The 25,268-nt window shown below is 37.5% G+C and overlaps 1 protein-coding gene across 2 annotated transcripts in view; it reads right to left on the reverse strand.

The window, feature by feature from the left end:
* Positions 1-25,268, reverse strand: part of LOC109553149 (cytochrome P450 2C21) — a 47,583-nt gene that overhangs the window by 21,470 nt on the left and 845 nt on the right. For both annotated transcript variants that reach the window (XM_019953104.2, XM_070780513.1), the window contains exons 2-7: positions 18,655-18,817; positions 17,826-17,975; positions 10,495-10,655; positions 5,982-6,158; positions 4,845-4,986; positions 4,073-4,260 (exon numbers count right to left, since the gene is read on the reverse strand). In XM_019953104.2, coding sequence (XP_019808663.2) covers positions 4,073-4,260; positions 4,845-4,986; positions 5,982-6,158; positions 10,495-10,655; positions 17,826-17,975; positions 18,655-18,817 — 981 coding nt within the window. The remainder of the gene's footprint in view (positions 1-4,072; positions 4,261-4,844; positions 4,987-5,981; positions 6,159-10,494; positions 10,656-17,825; positions 17,976-18,654; positions 18,818-25,268) is intronic.

A 25,268-nucleotide genomic window follows, 5' to 3' on the forward strand; every position in this document is an offset into this window, starting at 1 on the left:
AAGAATATACAATGGAGAAAACATTGTCTCCTTAACAAGTGGTGCTGGGAAAACTGGTCAACCACTTGTAAAAGAATGAAACTAGAACACTTTCTAACACCATACACAAAAATAAACTCAAAATGGATTAAAGATCTAAACGTAAGACCAGAAACTGTAAAACTCCTAGAGGAAAACATAGGCAAAACACTCTCCAACATAAATCACAGCAGGATCCTCTATGACCCACTTTCCAGAGTAATGGAAATAAAAGCAAAAATAAACAAATGAGACCTAATTAAACTTAAATGCTTTTGCACAACAAAGGAAACTATAAGCAAGGTGAAAATACAGCCTTCAGAATGGGAGAAAATAATAGCAAATGGAGCAACAGACAACAAATTAATCTCAAAAATATGCAAGCAGGTCATGCAGCTCAATTACAGAAAAATAAGTGACCCAATCAAAAAATGGGCCAAAGAACTAAACAGACATTTCTCCAAAGAACACATACAGATGGCTAACAAACACATGAACAGGTGCTCAACATCACTCATTATCAGAGAAATGCAAATCAAAACCACAATGAGGTACCATCTCATGCCTATCATAATGGCTGCTATCCAAAATAAATGCTGGAGAGGGTGTGGAGAAAAGGGAACCCTCTTACACTGTTGGTGGGAATGTAAACTAGTACAGCCACTATGGAGAACAGTGTGGAGATTCCTTTAAAAATGGGAAATAGAACTGTCATATGACCCAGCAATCCCACTGCTGGGCATACACACCAAGGAAACCAGAATTGAAAGAGACACGTGTACCGTAATGTTCATGCCAGCACTGTTTATAATAGCCAGGGCATGGAAGCAACCTAGATGTCCCTCGGCAGATGAATGGATAAGAAAGCTGTAGTACATATCCACAATGGAATATTACTCAGCCATTAAAAAGAATACATTTGAATCAGTTCTAATGAGGTGGATGAAATTAGAGCCTATTATACAGAGTGAAGTAAGTCAAAAATAAAAACACCAATACAGTATATTAATCCATATATATGCAATTTAGAAAGGTGGCAATGATGACCCTAAATGCAAGACAGCAAAAAGACACAGATGTAAAGAATAGACTGTTGGACTCTGTGGGAGAAGTCAAGGGTGAGGTGATTTGAAAGAATAGCATTGAAACATGTATATTATCATATGTGAAATAGATCGCCAGTCCAGGCTGGATGCATGAGGCAGGGTGCTCAGGGCTGGTGCACTGGGACAACCCTGAGAGATGGGATGGGGAGCGAGGTGGGAAGGGGGTTCAGGATGGGGAACACATGTACACCCATGGCTGATTCATGTCAATGTATGGCAAAAACACTACAATATTGTAAAGTAATTAGCATCCAATTTAAAATAAATAAATCTTTTTTAAAGTTCATAGTGATAAATGCCTACATCGAGAAATAAGAAAGATCCCAAACAAAAAACCTAACTTGATACCTCAAAGAACTAGAAAAAGAATAAAAAGCAAAGTTAAAATGTGGTAGAAAAGAAATAACAAAGAGCGGAAAAAATAGAGAGAGACAAATAAGACAATATGAATAAGACCTGTATTTTTTTTTAATGATAAACAAAGTGGCAAACCTTTAGATTCACCAAGAAGAAAAGAGGTACAACTCAAATAAACAAATCAGAAATAAAAGAGGAAACATTAAAATTGATACCACAGAAATACAGAGGATGATGACAGATGATAATGAACAACAATACATGAACAAATTGGACAATCTGGAAAAAATAGATAAATTCTTAAAAAACATGCCAACCTATAAAGACAAAATCATGAACAAACAGAAAATTTGAACACAGCAATAACTAGTAAGGAGATTGAATTGGTGGTCATATCCCAATAAACAATCAAAAAAAAACAAAGATAGTTTTGGGTTTTCCTGGTGGCTCAGATAGTAAAGAATTGACCTGCAGTGGGGGAGACCTGGGTTCTATCTTTGGGTTGGGGAGATCCCCTGGAGGAGGGCATGGCAACACACTCCAGTATTCATGCCTGGAGAATCCCCATGGACAGAGAAGCCCAGTTGGATACAGTCCATGGGGTCACAGAGTCAGACATGACTGAGCAACAAAGCACAGCACACAGATAGTTTTGATAATGAATTCTACCAAATACAACATTTAAAGATAAATGAATACAAACTCTTCCAAAAAATACAAGAGGAAGGAACACTTCCAAATTTATTTTGCAAGGTCAACATTACTCTGCTATCACAACCAGAGAAGAACATTACAAAAAAAATGAAAATTAAAGGCCAATACACTTGATAAACATAGATGCAAAAATCCTCAACAAAATATTAGCAAACTAAATACAGTAAAAAGGGCCATAGACTATGAACAAGCTGGATTCATTTCAATGATTCAAGGATGGTTCAATATGTGTAAATCAATCAATGTGATACAACTCAGTAAGAAAATGAGGGATAAAAATCATATGACCATCTCAAGAGAGTCAGAAAAAGCATCTATGAATGTCAACATTAATTCATGATTTAAAAAAAGAAAACTGAACAAAGTAGGTATGGAGGGAACATACCTCAACCTAACACCGGCTATATATAACAACCCCACAGCCAATATCATATTCAACAGTGAAAAGGGGAAAGCTTTTCCTCTAATATCAGGAATAAGACAAGGATAACCACTGTCACCACTTTTACTGAACAGAAGGGATCAGGATTTGGGAAAATTTTTCTTAAAATGCAAAAGGATTAAGTATGTTTAAATGCTAATGGAAAGGAGCCAGCAAGCAGAGAGAGAATACAGATAAAGAAGAAGAAATGGTTCCTGAAAAACTGACAGGAAAGGGATCCATGAGAAAGGCAGAAAGATTTACTTTTGATAAAAAGAGAGCCCTTCTTCTACAACAAAATGAAAGAGAAAACAAAGGATTTGGATGTAGCTACATTTGTAAAACCTTGAGGATGGGCATTGAGGGAGTTTCCTACAATGGCTCTTAGTTTCTTTGTGGAAGACTAACTCACTTGGGGAGAAGTCCTCAGCAGAGAACTGGAAGGGAAGAATTCAGGGCTGAAAGCCCATGTCGTGCTTGTTGGAGAAAATTGAGTTGGGTTACCAAGCAAGAATGTTGGATAAGATTGAGGATTCATTTAAGGTTGGTGATAATAATAAAACCTGCTGGGCTGCATGGTCTTTTTCAGAAGGAGTCATTAGCTCAAGCACAAGCAGAAAGGCAGAAGATTGTTGCATTGGATTTTGGATAAGTACGTGAAACAGATAGTTAGGGAGGTGACTAACTATCTGATAGATATTCAGGTGGGGGCAGCATGGTGTGAGACATATGAGAATAGAGGATACTGGTTAAGTGCTCATAATAGTAAAACATACACTGGAAAATAAGTAGACAGAAGAGTAGGCTAATGAACAGGCAGAGTGTGGAGTTATCAGTGTACTGAGAACCCTGTGGAAGCCTAAGTACTATTATATTTATTAAATTGTATTAATAAACAAAACAGGAAAGGAGCATGTGGTCAGAGGGTAAAATATGTATGACATGACTGTGTAGTACCTGTAAACAGTTGTGTGCATGCTTAGTCACCCAGCCGTGTCCAACTCTTTGTGATCCCATGGACTGTAGCCCACCCAGCTCCTCTGTCCATAGGGATTTTCCAGGCTAGAATATTGGAGTGGGTTGCCATGCCTCCTCCAGGAGATCTTCCCAACCCAGGGATAGAATCCAGGTCTTCTGCATTGCAGGAAGATTCTTTACTAGCTGAGCCACTTTAAGAGTCAGGTTATCAACCATTACAGCAGTAGAATTATACAGTGCCTAACTGTCTACTGGCTTCCCCGTGGTTCAGACAGTAAAGAATCTGTCTACAATGCGGGAGACCTGGGTTCAATCCTTGGGTTGGGAAGATCCCCTGGAGAAGGGAAAGTCTACCCACTTCAGTATAATGGCCTGGAGAATTCCATGGACTGTGTAGTCCATGGGATCACAAAGAGTGGGACATGACTGAGCGACTTTCACTTTCAAGAGTCTTGAGTATAGATGAAATACCTCTTACCTTGGGAATGAGGTATTCTCTGAACTTAACATCCTGAGTTGCTGCATGGGGCATACTGCTGGGGACAAGGTCAATGTATCTCTGGATCTCATGCAGCACAGCATCTGTGTAGGGCATGCAGCTCTTGTCCTGCATGCAGGGGCTTCGGTTTCTGCCAACCACACGATCAATTTCTTCCTGAACTTTAGCTGGCAAGATAGGAATCAGTATTTAGGTATAAGATAAAAAGACATTTTCTTGTCTTCTTAATCATTGTTCCATTGGAAAATTTGTTTGCCAAAAAGGATATAATTGAAAAGAATTTTTAATTTGTATATAATTTTTGTAGAGTGAATCTTTTTGACAAAAGATTGTGATTTTGCTGAATCAGTCCTTTCACTACAAATGCATTTGAGTAGAATTATCTTTTGACAAAAATATATCTATCTGGACTTAGAAGGCTTTATCAAGCAATGCCCTTTTAGAAAGAGAGGAAGGCTAATGCTTTCCAGATCCTAGGATAACTCTCTTTACTACATTTGACATGATGCAGATCAATGATACTCCACCACAGAAAACAACAGTGACCTCAGCCCTTGAAACCTCTGCTGCTGATTAAATATTTTATTATGAGTTTTAATTTGAATTTAATTCATCCAATTATAGGAAGATCTACTAATAATGAATTTTTCTTCTTGTACAATATCTAGGCAGATGAAGAATGGAATAGTCATCAATGTTGCGTGCCAATTTCTACCCAGAATTTCATCCTGTTCATCATCTGTGATCCTACCTGTGACCTCTGGGTGCTTCAGCAGGAGCAGGAGTCCATATCTCAGAGTGAGGCTTGTTGTCTCTGTTCCAGCACTAAACACGTCCCATACGGTGGTGATCAAGTTGTCCATGGTAAATTCAGAATGTTTATTGTGTTTTTCCTAGCAATGATGTATTAGGAGTACTTGATAAATAAAAGAACCTTATAAATAACATAAAATAATTTCATATAACATCATAATTTTTTTTAACATCACAATTTTTAAAAAATTTAATTATCTGACAAATTAAGCCAAACATTACAGAGTGTTATAGATGAAAGTAAAGTTAGATGAGTTGTTAGAATTACTTCCGTTAAAACATAGAGTTAAACTTCCAAGTCCTTTCTGATTCTTCACTTTTGATACTCACTAGAGCAAATCAGTGCTTCAGTAATTTCTAACTTCTCTCTTATCAAGTAATCACTGCTACTCACTGTCAATTCAAGCATCTATTGTTTATTTCATCATATCTGAAGTTCTCACTCAAGTATTCAGAATCACCTACCCTCAAACTGCAATACTATTCCCAAAATCATCAGTCATTACACCCATGACAGTTTCTCAGTTATAATCAAGATAATCTCTAAAAATTCCACACATTTCATCTCTGTACTTATCATTCCCTGAACCAATTTTGTCATCTCTGTTAATCTAAGCCAGAGTTTTCTCAAAACTTACCTCAGCTGTTTCCTACTATCTTTCCAACAGTGAGCCTTTCTTGATTCCCACCAATTCCTACTTTCTCTCATTTGTTACATCATTCATTCATGGAATTTATATGATGAAAAAAGAATATGCTGTCTTATCAATAATCTTGAATGTGCCTATTTGTCTGTGTGTGAGTGCTTCAACCTGTCCCCAAATAAAGAACCAGCTTTAACATGGTAAATATTAAAACTTCCGAATAATTTTCAGTGACAATTTATAAATATCTCAAGACATCCACTATGGTTTGTACAAGCAATATTCAGTCTTGTGTGTGCAAGCAGTGAACACATATTTAAGAAGGAGCATTTGTTCTAATAAACCAATTTCACTGAGAAGAACAAAGCTATTCCATGTGTCACATCACTCCACCCACAAAGATAAAGTAGCAAATCTGGGTTCCATTTTACCTTTTCCATTTTAATCAGAAAGTAATCAATAAAATCTTGAGGGTTATTGAGGTCCAGGGATTCTTGGTGTTTCTTTATTTCCTCCAAAATAAACTTTCTTTGCTTAGTCATGTTTTTAAATATTGTATTATGACTTCCTGGGAAATAATGTAGTAAAGAGGGGAAAGTATTGTAGAGCTGAAAGATGAAAGAATCATTCATTAATTCATTCAGCAAACGTTTACAGGCCCATATTATGGATCAAACACATTGCTATAAAATGAGTAGATTAAGATGAATAAAACATGCATCTTGCACTAGAATACATTTGAGATTGAGAGGGAACTGATAAATTAGCTGGAGTAACAGCATGCACAGGTTACCAACTAATTTCAAAACCATTCAAATTCATTTCTAACCATAACCCTCTAAAGAAATTCAGGATCATACTACCATCTTTCCAAATGAGGGTACTGAGATCCAGAAAGGTTCATCAACCAGTTTAAAACACAAAACTAGTGATAGAGGTAGAACCCAGTGTTCACTCCAGTGTACCCTACACGCATGTCTACAGAGAGTCACCTAAAAATGTGCAGGGATCACACCCTTTTTGTTATAGTTTTTATGAAAGTATAGCTGACGTGCAATATTTATTAGTTTCAGGTGTACAAAATTGTGTTGTGACATTTATATGCATTACAAATTTTTCACCATGGTTAGTTTAGGGACCCTCTGTCACCATACAGCTATTGAAATGTTATTGACTATTCCTTGTGCTGTATATTATATCCCTGTGACTTTATTTTATAACCAGAAGTTCAGACTTCTTAATCTCCTTCATCTATTTCATTCATGCCCACATTCCCTGCCCTCAAGTGACCACTAGTTTATTCTCTGGGTCTATGAGTCACTATTTTGTTTTGTTTGTTTTCATTTTTAAATTCCAAGTATGAAGTAAATCATATGGTATTTGTCTTTCTCTGCCTGACATTTTCCCTTTAGCATAATATCTTCTAGGCCCATCCATACTGTCATAAACAGCACTATTCAATGTTATATGGCTGAATAAATTTCCATTGTATATATACAAACCATATTTTCCTTATCTATTCATTCTTTGATAGATACTAAGGTTGCTTCTATATCTTGACTATTGTAAACAAAGGTACAGTGAACATAGGGGTACATATACATTTTCAAATTAGTGTTTTTATTTTCTTTGGATAAATACCCAGGACTGGAATTGCTGAATTGTACATAAGTTCTATTTTCAATTTTTTGATGAGCTCCCATATTGTTTTCCATAGTGCCTACACCAATTTACATTCCCACCAACAGTTCATGAGGGTTCCTTTTTCTCCACATTCCCCCCAACACTTGTTATTTCTTTTTGACAAGAGCCATTCTGACTGGTATGAGGTGATATCTCACTGTGGTTTTAATCTGCATTTCCCTGATGACTTGTGATGCTGAACATATTTTCATATGCTTATTGGACATCTATATATCCTCTTTGGAAAAATGCTTATTCAAGTCCTTTAGACACTTTTATTTATTTTGAGTTTGCTTTTTTGTTTTTTATTTTGAATTGCATGTGTTCTGTGTGAATTTTTTATATTAACCCCTTGTCAGATATATATTGTTTGGAAAAGTCTTTTCCCATTTAATAGGTAACCATTTTGTTCCCCTGGCATCCTTGTCTTTTTGCTAATCTTAAAAAATGTTTTCAGATTTTCACTGTTGAGTATGATGTTAGCTATGGGCTTGTCATTATGGCCTTTATTACATTTTGTGGTGTATTCCTTCAATACTCACTCATGAAGAGCTTTTGTCATAAATGGATGTTCAATTTTTTAAAGTCTTTTTTAACATAATTTGTGATCATAAATTTTTTTCTTCATTTTGTTAATTTAATGTATCGGATTGAATGATTTGCAGATATGGAACCACTCTTGCATCACTGGGATAAATTTAACTTAATCATGGTTTGGGCTTTCCTGATAGCTCAGCTGGTAAAGAATCTGCCTGCAACGTAGGAGACCCTTGTTCAATTCCTGGGTCAGGAAGATCCGCTGGAGAAGGGATAGCCTACCCACTCCAGTATTCTTGGGCTTCCCTTGTGGCTCAGCTGGTAAAGAATCCGCCTGCAGTGCAGGAGACGTGGGTTTGAGCCCTGGGTTTGGAAGATCCTCTGGAGAAGGGAATGGCTACCCACTCTGGTATTCTAGCCCGGAAAATTCCATGGACTGTATAGTCCATGGGGGTTGCAAAGAGTCAGACGCAATTCAGCGACTTTCATTTCACAATCATTTGGCTTATGGCCCTTTTAATGTATTGGTGAATTCTGTTTTCAAATATTTTATTGAGAATTTTTGAGGAAGTGTTCCTTTCTCTTCAATTTTTTGCCAAAGTTTGAGAAAGATATATATTAACTCATCTCTAAATTTTTAATATAATTCACCTGTGAGGCTATCTGGTCCTATATTTTCAATGATGGAGGTGTTTTGATGATTAATTCAATTTGATTACTAATGATAAGTCTGATTAGATTTTCTGTTTCTTCCTGATTTAGTCTTGATATGTTATGTGTTTCCGTGAATGCACACTTTTTTTCTAGGTATCCAGTTCACTGGTATGTAATTGTTTATCGTGGTGATCATGATCCTTTGAAGTGTTGTGATATCAGTTGTAATGCTTTTCTCTTTCATTTCTGATTTTATCTATTTGGATCGTCTCTCTTTTTATCTTGATGAGTCTGGCTAAGGTTTATCAATTTTTGTTTATCTCTTCAAGAACCAGCTTTTAGTTTCATTGATCTTTTCTATTGTCTGCAGTTAATGTTTCATTTATTTAATCTCTGACCTTTATTATTTCCTTCCTCCTACTAACTTTGAGCATTGTTTGTTCTTCTTTTTCTTGTTATTTTATGTGTAAGGTCAGATTGGTGGTTTTGTTTTGTTTGTTTGTTTGTTTGTTTGAGTTTTTATTTTTTTTTTTAGTTTCCTGGGGTGGTAGGCCTGTTTGCTACAAAATTCCCTCACAGAACTATTTTTGTTTGTCACAAGGATTTTAAAATGTTCTATTTCCATTTTCAATTATCTCAAAATATTTTCATTTCCTCTTTGATTTCTTTATTGACCTATTATCCAATCCCCTCATGTTTGTATTTTTCCAGTTATTTTTTTCTTGTGATTGATTTCTAGTTTCACACAGTTGTGGTTAGAAGAGATGCTTGATATTATTTCAATTTTTTGAATTTATTGACATAATTAATTTGTTTTGTGACATAACACAATCTATCCTGGAGAATGTTTCATGTACACTTGAAGAGAATGTGTATTTGACTGCATTTGGATGGAATGTTCTATATAAATCTGATCTAATGTGTTGCTTAACACCAATTTTTCCTTATTAAGTTCAGATCTGCATGATTTGTTCATTGGTATAAATGGTATGTTAAAGTCCCATACCATTCATTATTATATTATGATCAACAATTCCCTTTATGTCTATAATATTCACACCCTTTTTTGGTAATGAATAAACTCACCAGAACTATTAAGTTAATGCCTAAATTATGTAGCTTATTTTTATTTAGGCATTTTATACCTTGAGAAATATACGTGTTAAATCTCTTCAGTCATGTTCAACTTTTTGTGACCGTATGGACTGTAGCCTGCCAGGCTCCTCTCTCCATGTGATTTCCCAGGCAAGAATACTAGAGTGGGTTGCCATGCCCTCTTCCAGGAGATCTTCCTCACTCAGGGAATGGAACCTGCATCTCTTACACCTCCTACATTGGCAGATGCCTTTTTTACAAATAGCACCACCTGGAAAGCCCTGAGAAATATACGCGTTGCCCTTATTCACCTGGATATTTCTAATCCTAAAGGTTATTGGATCCTTTTTAAATAGTACCTTCATGACTTAATACCTTTGCTAGACACTGAAGAAATTTATTAAGGCTGGTAGCTTGTATCAAACTAGCTAGAGAATTGAGAAATCTAGCTTCTAAGTCTAGCTCATTCTTTTTCTTGGTTAGGCTACTTTGGAAAATATGTTTAATATCTCTGGGTGAATTTTCATGTTCCAAAAAATGAGGAATAGAATATTTGTCCTCTATGGTCCTTCCCAAATGGAAAACATCATAACCTTACATTTCACATAGAATCTTAGTTATAAAGGATGTACCACATACGTTATTAATTTTTCCTGACATGTACTATCATAAAAAATGTATTTTATATACCACTCTCTTTATCTATAGCTATATAAATCAGAGGGTTAAAAAGGTTTCTGAAAAAAATATTTTGCTATAATGGATACACTAAATATTATATTTTTCTTTTTATTACAATATTTCACATTTTAAAACTCAATTCATTAGCTAAATTGAATTGATAACTCACTAATCAGTTACAGGTGATAGTTTGATTAACATTATCCATTTTGATAGAACACAAAGGGATGTGGAAGGATGAACAATCAATTAGCTAGACATTTGTTTACCATTTAAAGAGAATCTTGACCTTACCTCTACCCAGGGGGTGCTTACAAGCCTTGAATTTTCATTAAAATATTTTATCAAGGTTAGCAATCTCTCATCACTGTACTCAAAACGATTCCGGAAAATAATGGAGCAGATCACATTGCAGGGAGCACAGCTCAGAAGTAAAGTAGGATCACAAGGAGATCCTAAAAAGTCAATATAAATGTTAGAAAATATTCTAGTATACAAATCTTACATTTACTGTTTAAAGTAAGTAAGAAGGGTTGACTTCCAAGATTTTTTTTTTAATTATAGAAACAACCTGGGCATGCAATCATCACTATTCAACATGCCTAAAATAAAATTTATTGTGTTTTCCCAAGCAAAATTATCTAATCCAGTGTGATGTATTTCTTTTCCCTCCAAGTGTTCTCCTATTTATGTCATTATCCAAATAACATCTAAAAGGTAACTCACAAGAAAAAGGTTATTTTAAAATGTCTTTAATGTTGCCAGATTTAGCCCTCACTGTCGATACTTCTTCATCATGCCTACAGGAAACAGCAATGTCATGAGAAAATCAAGAAACTGGGGAGACTTGAAATAATATTTCAACAATGCAGTTGAAAAAATTGGACTGGTCAGAATGGTCATCATCAAAAAATCCACAAACAATGAATACTGGAGAGGATGTGGAGAAAAGGGAACCCTCCTGTACAGTTGGTAGGAATGTAAACTGATGCAGCCTCTATGGAAGACAGTATGGAGATTCCTTTAAAAACTAGGAATAAAATGCCATAGGACCCATCAGTCCCACTACTAGGCATTACCCTGAGGAAACCAAAATTGAAAAAGACACATGTACCCCAATGTTCACTAAAGTAATATTTGCAATAACTAGGACATGAAAGCAACCTAGATGTCCATCAATAGATGAATGGATAAAGAAGCTGTGGTACATATATACAATGAATATTACTCAGGCATAAAAAGGAATGCATTTGAGTCAGTTCTGATGAGGTGGACAAACCTAGAGCCTATTACAGAGTGAAATAAGTCAGAAAGAGAAAAGTAACTGTTGTATATTAACTCATATATATGGTATCTAGAAAGACAGTACTGATGAAACTACTTGCAGGGTAGAAATGGAGATGCAGACATAGAGAACAGACTTATGGACACAGGTGGGTGGGAGGAAGGAGAAAGTGGGATGAATGGAGAGAATAGCATGGAAACATATACACTAACATATGTAAAATAGATACCAAAGGGAATTTGCTGTATGAATCAGGGACCTCAAACCAGGGTGACAACCTAGAGGGGTAGAAAGGCGTGGGAGGTAGAAGGGAGGTGCAAGAGGGAAAGGACATATGTATACCTATGACTGATTCATGTTGATGTATGGCAGAAACCAACACAATATTGTAAAACAATTATCCTTCAATTAAAAACAAATAATTTTTTAAAGAAAAAAATTGGAGTGTGCTTTTTCTATAGAAGAAAAGAACAGTGACAGAAATTAGAGTTACATTCAGATATTTTGAAAATATGTTATAGTATTAGAAACAGGCCTCCCAACCAAAATAAAGAATATGACTAGCTTTATTCCTGTTTGATGAAAATTTGTAAACCTCGTCTTTTCTTCTTCTACTGACATCTGGACTAGGTGACTTTAAAGAAAGCTCAAGTGATACTTTGCAAGAAGAACAAAATTTAAAGCACACAGGGTCTGCTTTTTCACTGAGAACCTTCATCTGCAATCTATCCCCAAAAGCCCATAAAAATCTCAAGCCTGCATCCTTCCTCTGCTCTCTCAAGCCATTTTTGGATCTGGTTTCTAGCCACCTGCCTTCCACAGAAAGCCTCATTATGTGTGTAATAGACCTTTTCATATCCTATTGAGATGTGTGTATCACTACCAATCTTAACAGCTAAACTAAATTTTCTATGGGAGGTCCATCCTGCTTCTGCCTGGTTACTGCTGCTGCTACTGCTGCTAAGTTGCTTCAGTTGTGTCCAACTCTGTGCGACCCCATAGATGGCAGCCCACCAGGCTCCCCCGTCCCTGGGATTCTCCAGGCAAGAACACTGGAGTGGGTTGCCATTTCCTTCCCCAATGCATTAAAGTGAAAAGTGAAAGTGAAGTTGCTCAGTCGTGTCCGACCTCAGCAACCCCATGGACTGCAGCCTTCCAGGGTCCTCCATCCATGGGATTTTCCAGGCAAGAGTACTGGAGTGGGGTGCCATTGCCTTCTCCAGCCTGGTTACTACCACAACACTATACTCCAAAAGGAAAAAGTCTAGCAGGGATTAAAAAGTAGAAGTTACAAGGAAAAAGGTTCTGCCCAACATGTGAAATAAGCTTCCAACAGTCAGTTAACCAGTGACAAACTCAGTTCAGTTCAGTTCAGTCAATCATTCATATCTGACTCTTTGCAACCCCATGTACAGCAGCACACGGGGCTTTGCTGTCCATCGCCAATTTGCGGAGCTTGCTCAAACTCATGTCCATCGAGTTGGTGATGCCATCCAATCATCTCATCCTGTCATCCCCTTCTACTCCTGCCTTCAATCCTTCCCAGCATCAGGGTCTTTTCCAATGAGTCAGCTCTTCCCATCAGGTAGCCAAAGTAATGGAGTTTCAGCTTCAACATCAATCTCTTCAATGAATATTCAGGACTGATTTCCTTGGAATTGACTAGTTGGATCTCTTTGCAGTACAAGGGAATCTCGAGAGTGTTCTCCAATACCACAGTTCAAAAGCATAAATTCTTCAGTGCTCAGCTTTCTTTATAATCCAACTCTCACATCCATACATGACTGCTGGAAAAACCACAGGTTTGACTAGATGGACCTTTGTTGGCAAAGTCATGTCTCTACTTTTTAATATGCTGGTCATATTAAATAATAGGTTGGTCATAGCTTTTCTTCCAAGGAGCAAGTGCCTCTTAATTTCATGGCTGCAGTCACCATCTGTAGTGATTTTGGAGCCCAAAAAAGTAAAGTCTCTCACTGTTTCCATTGTTTGCCCATCTATTTGCCATGAAGGGATGGGACTGGATACCATGATATTAGCTTTCTGAATGTTCAGTTTTAAGCCAACATTTTCATAACTTTTTCACTCTCCTCTTTCACTTTCATCAATAGGCTCTTTAGTTCTTCTTCACTTTCTGCTATAAGGGTGGTATCATCTGTGTATTTGTGGAGAAGGAAATGGCAACCCACTCCAGTACTCTTGCCTGGAGAATCCCATGGATAGAGGAGCCTGGTGGGCTACAATCCATGGGGTTGTGAAGAGTAAGACACAACTGAGTGACTTCACTTTCATTTTTCACCTTCATGCATTGGAGAAGGAAATGGCAGCCCACTCCAGTGTTCTTGCCTGGAGAACCCCAGAGATAGGGGAGCCTGGTGGGTTGCCATCTATGGGGTCGCACAGAGTCGGACACGATTGAAGTGACTTAGCAGCAGCAGCATCTGTGTATTTGAGGTTATTGATATTTTCCTGGCAATCATGATTCCAGCTTGTGCTTCATCCAGCCCAGCATTTCATATGATATACTCTGCATATAAGTTAAATAAGCAGGGTGACAATACACAGCCTCAATGTACTCCTTTCCTAATTTGGAACCAGTCTGTTGTTCCATGTCTGGTTCTAACTGCTGCTTCCTAACCTGCCTACAGATTTCTCAGGAGGCAGGTCAGGTTGTCTGGTATTCCCATCTCTTTCAGAATTTTCCAATTTGTTGTGATGAACACAGTCAAAGGCTTTGGCGTAGTCAGTAAAGCAGAAGTAGATATTTTTCTAGAACTCTGTCAGTTTTTTGATGATCCAACGGATTTTGGCAATTTGATTTCTGGCAATTTCCTCTGCCTTCTCTAGATCCAGATTGAACATCTGGAAATTCACAGTTCACATGCTGTTGAAGCCTGGCTTGGGGAATTTTGAGCATTACTTTGCCAGCACGTGTTCAGTGCAGTTCAGTCGCTCAGTCGTGGCCAACTCTTTGCAATCCCATGAACCGCAGCACACCAGGCCTCCCTGTCCATCATCAACTCCTGGAGTCTACCCAAACCCATGTCCATCGAGATGGTGATGCCATCCAACCATCTCATCCTCTGTCATCCCCTTCTCCTCCTGCCCTCAATCTTTCCCAGCATCAGGGTCTTTTCAAATGAGTCAGCTCTTCGCATCAGGTGGCCAAAGTGTTGGAGTTTCAGCTTCAACATCAGTCCTTCCAATGAACAGCCAGAACTTATCTCCTTTAGGATGGACTGGTTGGATCTCCTTGCATTCCAAGGGACTCTCAAGAGTCTTCTCCAACACCACAGCTCAACAGCATCAGTTCTTCAGCACTCAGCATTCTTTATAGTCCAATTCTCACATCCATACAAGACTACTGGAAAAACCTTAGCCTTAACTAGATGGACCTTTGTTAGCAAAGTAATGTCTCTGCTTTTTAATATGCTGTCTAGATTGGTCATAACTTTCCTTCCAAGGAGTAAGCGTCTTTTAATTTCATGGCTGTAATCACCATCTGCAGTGATTTTGGAGTCCAGAAAAATAAAGCCTGCCACAGTTTCCACTGTTTCCCCATCTATTTGCCATTAAGTGGTGGGACTGGATGCCATGATCTTAGTTTTCTGAACATTGAGCTTTAAGCCAACTTTTTCACTCTCCTCTTTCACTTTCATCAAGAGGCTCTTTAGTTCTCTTCACTTTCTGCCATAAGGGTGGTGTCATCTGCATATCTGAGGTTATTGATATTTCTCCTGGTAATCTTGATTCCAGTTTGTGCTTCCTCCAGCCCAGCGTTTCTCATGATGTACCCTGCATGTAAGTTAAATAAGCAGGGTGACAATATACAGCTTTGATGTACTCCTTTCCCTATTTGGAACCAGTCTGTTGTTCCATGTCCAGTTCTAACTGTTGCCTCCTGACCTGCATACAGGTTACTCAAGAGGCAGGTCAGGTGGTCTGGTATTCCCATCTCTTGAAGAATTTTCCACAGTTTACTGTGATCCACACAGTCAAAGGCTTTGGCATAGTCAATAAAGCAAAAATATATGTTTTTCTGGAACTGTCTTGCTTTTTCCATGATCCAGCAGATTTTGCCATTAGATCTCTGGTTCCTCTGCCTTTTCTAAAACCAGCTTGAACATCTAGAAGTTCACGGTTCACGTATGGCTGAAGCCTGTCTTGGAGAATTTTGAGCATTACTTTACTATTGTGTGAGATGAGTGGAATTGTGCGGTAGTTTGAGCATTCTTTGGCATTGTCTTTCTTTGGGATTGGAATGAAAATTTTCCAGTCCTGTGGCCACTGCTGAGTTTTCCAAATTTGCTGACATATTGAGTGCAGCACTTTCACAGCATCATCTTTCAGTATTTGAAAAAGCTCAACTGGAATTCCATCACCTCCACTAGCTTTGGTCGTAGTGAGGCTTCCTAAGGCCCACTTGACTTCACATTCCAGGATGTCTGGCTCTAGGTGAGTGATCACACCATTCTGATTATCTGGGTCATGAAGATCTTTTTTGTGTAGTTCTTCTGTGTATTCTTGCCACCTCTTCTTAATATCTTCTGCTTCTGTTAGGTCTATACCATTTCTGTTTTATTGTGCACATCTTTGCATGAAATGTTCCCTTGGTATCTCTAATTTTCTTGAAGAGATCCCTAGTCTTTCCCACTCTATTTTTTTCCTCTATTTCTTTGCATTATTCACTAAGGAACACTTTCTTATCCATCCTTGCTATTCTTTGGAACTCTGTAGTCAAACTGGGCTACCCCATGAGTATGAGGTCTCCATAGTTAGGTGGAATCAAGCAGCGTCTGGGTGGTCATCAGTAAGGAAGCTGAGAGAAGGCCATACTAATTATGGGAAAATGGAAACAGCTAACAATAATTTCTGCTTGAAATACAAATCAGGTGGACAAAACCACTTACAAATAATGTGTATCAAATTTCATTATTTATTGATTTACTAATTCCATTTCAGAAATTTTATTCTAGAAAGTAATCAGAAATATTCAATGATTAATATGTTTTTTATATTATTATCAACAAAGTATTGAAAACAGTTTATCTGGACAAATAAATAAAGCTTGGTCAAATAAACTATGGTACCTGCAAAATAATAAGCTACTATACTATTAATAATGTTCTTGATAAAAGAACATGCAAACATATTTAATATGTTAAATTTTAACATAAGGATAGAGAAGAATCTATTCAGATGAACCTTGTGTTCTTATCACTGCTTCTGCCAAATCTCCCACCCATTCCTAGGTAATATGCACCAAAAGTCCAAATGATGTTCATTGACACGCTATTTGAGAAACTTACTCAAAGAAGAAACCAGAATCATGCATATATCTGTAATTATTGCATTGTTTATATCAGTAGCACCAAAAAATGAGGGAGAGAAACCTATATGGATGACTATATATCAGTGGTAAAAAACCACAATACCGAGTTACAAGTTAGAATATAGCATTAGTAAGTTAATAATGTTCTTTAAAAATGAAATATTGAGGTTAAAAACCACATATGTCTTATGATTCTGATCTTGCTCCTTCCCTGTCAAGTCTCCTATTCACGCCTTTCTCTCCTACCCCCTCTTCGGTCCTGCATGGGCATCCACACACATGTACACCGAGCAGATGTGTGCTGCTGCAGCTCCCTCCCTTCACACTCAAGGGGAGCTATAATACAACCTTATGCGCAGAGAAGTACTTGGTGCAAAATCTATACCTGAACCACTAATTTTATCTCAGTTTTGTTGAGATATCACAGATAGACAAGAATGTACAAGTTTAAGGTGTACTGCATAATGACGTGACATACATGTGTTGCAAAAAAATTTGCAATACTTCTCAAGAAGCTACCTGAGAACTTAGTCTTTCAAATTATTTTCACCAAGTTACTAGAAGATTGCCAAAATTAACACTTGTTTCTTTTTCCTGTGCACATGTATAAGCACATTTCCCAGCTCCTCTTATAGATAAGCACATTTCCCAACTCTTGTGACTGAGTTTACAGCCCGTGGAATATGAAAGAACTTTTGTGTGCCTGCCATACCTGACCTATTAAAAAGAGTATCACACTTTTTTTTATTCTTTCCTTCACCCTCACTACCATTCAAGGAGATGAACTCTGGGAGCCACAGGAAGGCAACCATGTGCTGAAGGCATCAAAGGCCCTGGAAACCAGGTGCTTGAAAAGGCCATTATGCCAGCAACTTCCCCTCCTACCACTGTCATGTGAGCAGGAAGTCAACTTCTGTTGGATTTGAGCCATTATCTCTCTGTAGTCTACTTGTAATAGCATTTAGTCTGCCCAAGCAGTTACTGCTAATTACATAAAGAAATACCCACCATTGGTTTTTTTTAATGCTTCCACCAAACATAAGGCTTCCTCTTGAATTCTGTGTTCAATAGTCCTCTTCCCCATCCCCATATTCCTCAAAACCATGAGGGAGAAACGCCGAGTTTGCTTCCATATTTCTCCATTGCTGAAAACAATTCCTATCAGGACGAAAACCAAAAACAGAGAAGAATAATCCATTGCCATGAATTTTAGCTGAGAGTCTTTAAACCAGGAAATGACAAGGATACCTAAGCAGGGATTAAATATAGGAGTGACAGCCTCAGGAATTCCTATCAGGCCTTTCATCATTATTGTTTCCCCATGACCCTCTTTTCAGAGCATATTTGTGCTTTATGCTTTGTATTATATTCTATTGGATAAAAAAATTTCTTTTGCTTTTTTTTCTAAGAAGAATAGAAAATTGAATGCAATGTACATACTTCAAACCTTTGTTGGTTCCATGTATATATCATGCAAGCTTCCAAAACTAGTCTCTTAGCAACCATGACTCAGGCCAGAAAGCAAAATATTCAATAATTAGGATAATTTGTTGTCATTTTCCTCCCTTATTTTTCTCTCTGTCTCTTCTCATTTTCTTACCTGGTCATAATTTATTAATAGAACATTAGTTGTTAGAAGATTTGCTTTCACTGCACTTAATGTTTCATTCAGACTGTGTCATCTTCATAATTTTAAATATGGATTAATGATCCATAGAAAACTGTTTATTTATGATGCTTTCATAAACCCCTGTATTACCTATAATTTCTCAATTCCTTAGCCTATTTGAATCTTTCCAACTTACAATTCCCACACACTCCTCAAATAGAAACATACCTAATCCCTGGTTGATGTTGTCTGCCACTGGTAAACTACCTCTGCCAGAAAATTCCTCACTCTGATCAATCAGGACTTGCTTCACTGCTTCATATCCATGCAACACCACAGTGGGCTTCATGCCAAAATACAGAGTGAACACAGGACCATAATCTTCTGCTAGCTGGAAAAGGAACAGGAGATGCAAGAACAGTGAGCATTTCAAAACTGAAAATGTAGATAATATAGGAAAATGTAGATAATGTGGGAAATATTTTTAATCTTAAGATTCACCCATTATAAAAGGTTTCAATTTCTAGAACCAGTAATTTAATATGATATCACTTTACTACAATGATAATTATCATTATAGTATTAGGAATACTGTTATTATTATCATCAACATCAATAGTTATTCTTTATTCAGCTCCTACAATGTGACAAAGGCCATAGTATGAATTTTATTAGTATTATTCTATTAAACTTTTTTCTGCCAAACCTGTAATTGCTCCTTCCTTCCTATAGTGGCAATAAATGATATGTTTCCTCTGTTTAAGGGAAGGTGCTCCATCTCTCACACATGCAGACTGATAATCATCCCCTCATCATCCATTCTTCACATCTTTAGCACCAGAGACCTCTAAGCATTCAAAATACATAAGGACCTAGCCATAGACATTTTCCATCTTCCCAGTGAGATGATGCAAGTAAGTTTTCATGAACTGAGATAAGCAAAAGGGATGTGCACAAATTCTACACTGGCATAAATGGATGACAACACATCTTTCATTTCTCCTCCTATCCATAGGTTGAAATGACAGCATGGAGATGACCCCTCTGTGGCTGCAAATGAGAACAAAAGCCTTAGAGCATGCGATGGTAAACTACAAGACTGAGAAGATCTGGTTCTCTGAAAGAACTCATGGAGGAGAGGCAGCTCAGCAGCACTTAACTCTACGCCTGCTATGTGGAAGGCAGAAATAAACTGTCTTCCTTAAGTCACTGCATTATTGCGGTCTTTCTATCATGACAGCTTATTTAGTGTACAGACTTTCACTCTTTCAACTTGTCCAATGTTTGAGTCCTTTTGCCACCTTATAATCCATTCTCCATACAGCAAGCCATTTCACAAAGCCAATGTTAAAGAATATCATATTGTTTTTATGGTAAAGACCAATATTCTTAAAATCCCTGTAAGATCTACATACTCTGCTCTCTGCTTACCTGCCTAATCTCATCTCACACCATGCTTTTACCTACTCTCTGGGTGACAAACAATTGGTCCTCTTTCAGACATTTCAATAACTAAGTCTGCTCCAGGCTGAAAAAAAAATGGAACAAACATATACCTGTATTTTATCCAGTTAATGTTTAATTATTTTTCAGATCTCATCTCCAATTTCACTTCCACAGAGAACCCTTACTAACTGTGCCTCCTACCTGTAATCCTTTAAACTACATCACCTTTTTAAACTACATCACTGTGTTCCTATTATATGGTTTGTAATCATGCACTTATTTGGATAACTGTTTCATAAATACACGCTTACCATCTAGACTGTAAATTCCATACTGCTGACCTTTTTTTTTTTTTTTTTTTTTTTAATTCACTGCTCAGATAATTAAAGAACCTGCTTGCAATGTGGGAGACCTCGGTTCAGTCCCTGGGTTGGGAAGATCCCCTGGAGAATGGAAGAGCTACCCACTCCAGTATTCTTGCTTGGAGAATTCCATGGACAGAAGAGCCTGGCTGGCGGGCTACAGTCCATGGGGTCACAAAGAGTCAGACATGACTGAGTGACTAAATTTTTCACTTTCTTTCACTTTGAAAATTCCCAGCATCTGACACACCTGGGACTGAAAGTAGGCATTCAACAACTTGTTAAGCTCAGGTATTAATATTTGTGCATAATAATTATTATTCACCTTTTAAAGAAATAGAAATTAAAGCTCAGAGAGATTTTATAATTTGACCAAGCCTGTGAGTTAACAAGTGTATGAGCTGGGGTGCTGACATAGTCACTTCAAAACCAGAGTCTGATACACAGAAGGAGGAGCTTCCAGGGGCAGTGCTCTCATGACTACCTTTCCCAGAGAAGTCAGATTTCCGATAATTCCTTCAAGATTTAAAGACCTATAGAATGCTAATGCTAAGTCATTTCAGTCGTGTCCGACTCTGTGCAACCCCATAGACGGCAGCCCACTAGGCTCCCTTGTCCCTGGGATTCTCCAGGCAAGAACATTGGGGTGGGTTGCCATTTCCTTTTCCAATGCATGAAAGTGAAAAGTGAAAGTGAAGTCACTCAGTCATATGCGACTCTTAGAGACCCCATGGACTGCAGCCTACCAGGCTCCTCCATCCATGGGATTTTCCAGGCAAGAGTACTGGAGTGGGGTGCCAATGCCTTCTCCAACCTATAGAATAGTAATTCATTAATTGAGCAAACACAACAGAAACTATGAAATTTCTTGAAACTTGGTTATTTCCTTGATTTCAAATCAATGTATTATTCTTTCAGGAAAATTTTGGGGTTATCACTCTGTAACTATGCAGTTTTAAAAAATTAAAGCAATTTCTTTGCCATTAGAATTCGCCAAAAATAAGTGCTATAAAGGACACATAGGTCACAACATGGACAGAGAATTCCTACTTTTGACAATTTCAACAATGATCTCATTGATCTCACTCCCTTCTGGCAACCTTTAGCTGTATACCATCTAAAATCATGTCTGGGTGTCATACATCATGGACAAGTGAGATTAATCCCAGGGATGCAAGTATGGTTCAATATTCTCAAATTAATCAATGTTATACCCTACATTAACAAATGGAAAAATAAAATCATATGATTGTTCAATAGATGTAGGAAAGTTTTTTTTTATAAAATCCAATATCCATTTAAGATTAAAAATTCTCCACAAAGTAGGTATAGAGGCAACATACTTCAACATAATTTAAAAATCACATATATAATAAGTCCACAGCTAACATTATCATACTTGACAGTGAAAAACTGAAAGCATTTTCTCTTAAATCAAGAAAAAGATAAGGATGCCCACTCTTGCCACTTTTACTCAAAATATCATATTGGAAATCAAAGCCATAGCAATCAAAAAAAGAGAAATAAAAGGAATTGAAAAGAATGAAGAAAAACTGTCCTTATTTGTAGAAGATACAATACTATGCTTATAAAATTCTAAGTTTAGTTCAGTCACTCAGTCGTGTCCAACTCTTTGTGATCCCATGGACCGCAGCAGGCCAGGCCTCTCTGTCGATCACCAACTCCTGGAGTTTACTTAAACTCATATCCATTGAGTCAATGATGCCATCTGACCATCTCATCCTCTGTTGTCCCCTTCTCCTCCCACCTTCAATCTTTCCCAGCATCAGGGTCTTTTCCAATGAGTCAGTTCTTCACATCAGGTGGCCAAAATATTGGAGTTTCAGCTTCAGCATCAGTCCTTCCAATAAATACTCAGGACTGATTTCTTTTAGGATGGACTGGTTGCATCTCCTTGCTGTCCAAAATTCTAAAAATCCCAACAAAAAGCTCCTAGAGCTCATCAGTGAATTTGGAAAAGTTGTAGGATAAAAAAAATTAACATACAGAAATCTATTCCATTTCTAAACAATAAGAACAAACTATCAGAAAGAGAAATTATTAAAACAATCCCACTTATCACCACATAGAAGAGAATAAAATTCCAAGCAATAAATCTAATTAACCAAGGAAGTAAAAGACATGTACTCAGAAAACTATAAGATGCTGATTTAAAAAAAAAAAGACAATACAAATAGATGGAAAAACATAACATGCTCATGGACAGGGAAAGTTAATATTGTTAAAACGAACATATTACATATTACCCAAGGAAATCAACAGATTCAAAGCAAATCCTATCAAAATACCAGTGTAATATTCAAAATGCTAAAACAAGTAATTCTAAAGTTTGTATGGAAACACAAAGTAACTCAAGTAGACAAAGATATCCAAAGAAAGAACAGAACTGAAAGTATCATACTCCCTGATGTCAGACTACAGTACAAAGTTACAGTAACCAAAACAGAATTGTACTGGCACAAAAATGGACACAGGTCTATGGAGCAGAGCATATAGCCCAGAAAATAATCCACACTTACATGAACAACAAATCCGTGAAAAGGGACACAAAAATATACAGTAGGGAAAAGGCAAGTTCTTCAATAAGTGGTATGAGGAAAACTAGACAGCTACACATAAAGAATTAAATTAAAATATTTCACATGCTAGTAAGGTTATGCTCAAAATCTTAAGATAGGCTTCAGCAGTACATGAATCAAGACCTTCCAGATGAAAAAGCTGGGTTTAGAAAAGGCAGAAGAACCAGAGATCTAATTGCCAACATTCATTAGATCATAGAGAAACAAGATCAGTTCAGGTCAGTTGCTCAGTCATGTCTGACTCTTTGCAACCTCATAGACTGCAGTACACCAGGCCTCCCTGTCCATCACCAACTCCTAAAGTATACTCAAACTCTTGTCCATTGAGTCAGTGATGCCATCCAATCATCTCATCCTCTTCTAAGAGAAAACAAGGAAATTCCAGAAAAAATCTACTTCTGCTTCATTGACTACACTAAATCCTTTTACAGTATGGATCACAAAATCTGTGAAAAATTATTAAAGAGGTGGGAGTACCAGACCACCTTACCTGTCCCTGTGAAACCTGTATGCGGGTAAAGAAGCAACAGTTAGAACTGGACATAGAACAATTGACTGGTTCAAAATTGTGAAAGGAGTACAACAAGGCTGTATATTGTCACCCTGCTTATATGCAGAGTATATCTTAACTTATATGCAGAGTACATCGTATGAAATGCTGGGCTGGATGAATCAAAAGCTGGCATCAAGATTACCAGCAGAAATATTGACAACCTCAGATATGCAGATGATACCAATCTAATGGCAGAAAGCAAAGAGGAACTAAAGAACCTCTTGAGGAGGGTGAGAGAGGAGAGTGGGAAAGCTGACTTAAATCAGCATTCAAAAAACTCAGATCATGGCATCCGGTCCCATTATTTCATGGCAAATAGAAGGGAAAAAGTAGAAGCAGTGACATATTTTATTTTCTTGGGTTCCAAAATTACTGTGGACAGTAACTACAGCCATGAAATTAAAAAATCTTTCCTCCTTGGAAGAAAAGCTATGACAAATCTAGACAGCATATCAAAAAGCAGAGACATCACTTTGCTGACAAAGGTCGATATAGTCAAAGCTATGGTTTTTCTAGTAGTCATGTACGGATGTGAGAGGTGAACCATAAAGAAGGATGAGCACTGAAGAACTGATGCTTTTGAATTGTGGTGTTGGAGAAGGCTCTTGAGAGTCCCTGGGACTGCAAGGAAATCCAACTGGTCCATCCTAAAGGAAATCAGTCCTGAATATTCATTGGAAGGACTGTTGATCAAGCTGAAGCTCCAATACTTTGGCAACCTGACAGAAAGAGCCAACTCATTGGAAAAGACCTTCATACTGGGAATGACTGAAGACAAAGGAGAAGAGGGTGGCAGAGGGTGAGACGGTTAGATAACATCACTGACTCAACGGACATGAGTTTGAGCAAACTCCAAGAGATAGTGCAGGACAAAGTAGCCTGGGATGCTGCAGTCCATGGGTCGCAAAAAGTCAGACATGACTCAGTGACAAACAACACAGAAACAAAACATTTTCTCATACTATATACAAATCTTAACTCAAAAAGTGTTGAGGACTTAAATGTAAGACCAGAAACCATAAAACTCTAGAAGAAAACATAGGCAGTATACTCTTTGACGTGTATCATAGCATATATTTTTGGATCTGCCTCCTAGTGAAGTGAAAGTGTTAGTCACTAGGCTGTATCCAATTCTTTGCGACCCCCTAGACTGTAGCCCAGGACTTCCCTGGTGGCTCAGATGGTAAAGTGTCTGTGTACAATGCGGGAGACCTGGGTCCGATCCCTGGGTCAGGAAGATTCCCTGGAGAAGGAAATGGCAAGCCAGTCCAGTACTCTTGCCTGGAAAATCCCATGGACTGAGGAGCTTGGTGCAGGCTACTGTCCATGGGGTCGCAAAAAGTCGGGCATGACTGAGCAACTTCACTTTCAGACTGTAGCCCACCAGGCTCCTCTGTCCATGGAATTCTCCAGGCAAAAATACTGAAGTGGGTAGCCATTCTCTTCTCCAGGGAATCTTTCTGAACCCAGGAATCAAACCCAGGTCTCCCACATTTTGGGCAGATTCTTTACCATCTTTACCACAAAAAAGAATGACATTTTGCAATTGCAATAACGTAGACTAATCTGGAGGGCATTACACTTAGTGAAGTAAGTCAGACTGAGAAAGAAAAATACTCTATGTTATCATTTATATGTGGAATATTAAAAAAAATAAAATTGATGAATTGAACAGAATACAAACAGACTCATATACATAGAGAACAAACTAGTGGTTACCAGTGGGAAACAAGAAGAATAGAGGGGGAAAAGAGGGGTAAGAGATTAAAAACTATAGACTACGATGTATAAAACAAATAAACTACAAGGATAAATTGTTCAGCACAGGGAATACAGCCTGTATTTTATAATAAATTTCAAAGGAACATAATCTACAAAATT

The sequence above is a fragment of the Bos indicus genome, chromosome 26 (genome assembly GCF_029378745.1).
Source record: "Bos indicus isolate NIAB-ARS_2022 breed Sahiwal x Tharparkar chromosome 26, NIAB-ARS_B.indTharparkar_mat_pri_1.0, whole genome shotgun sequence".
Classification (NCBI taxonomy): Eukaryota; Metazoa; Chordata; class Mammalia; order Artiodactyla; family Bovidae; genus Bos; species Bos indicus.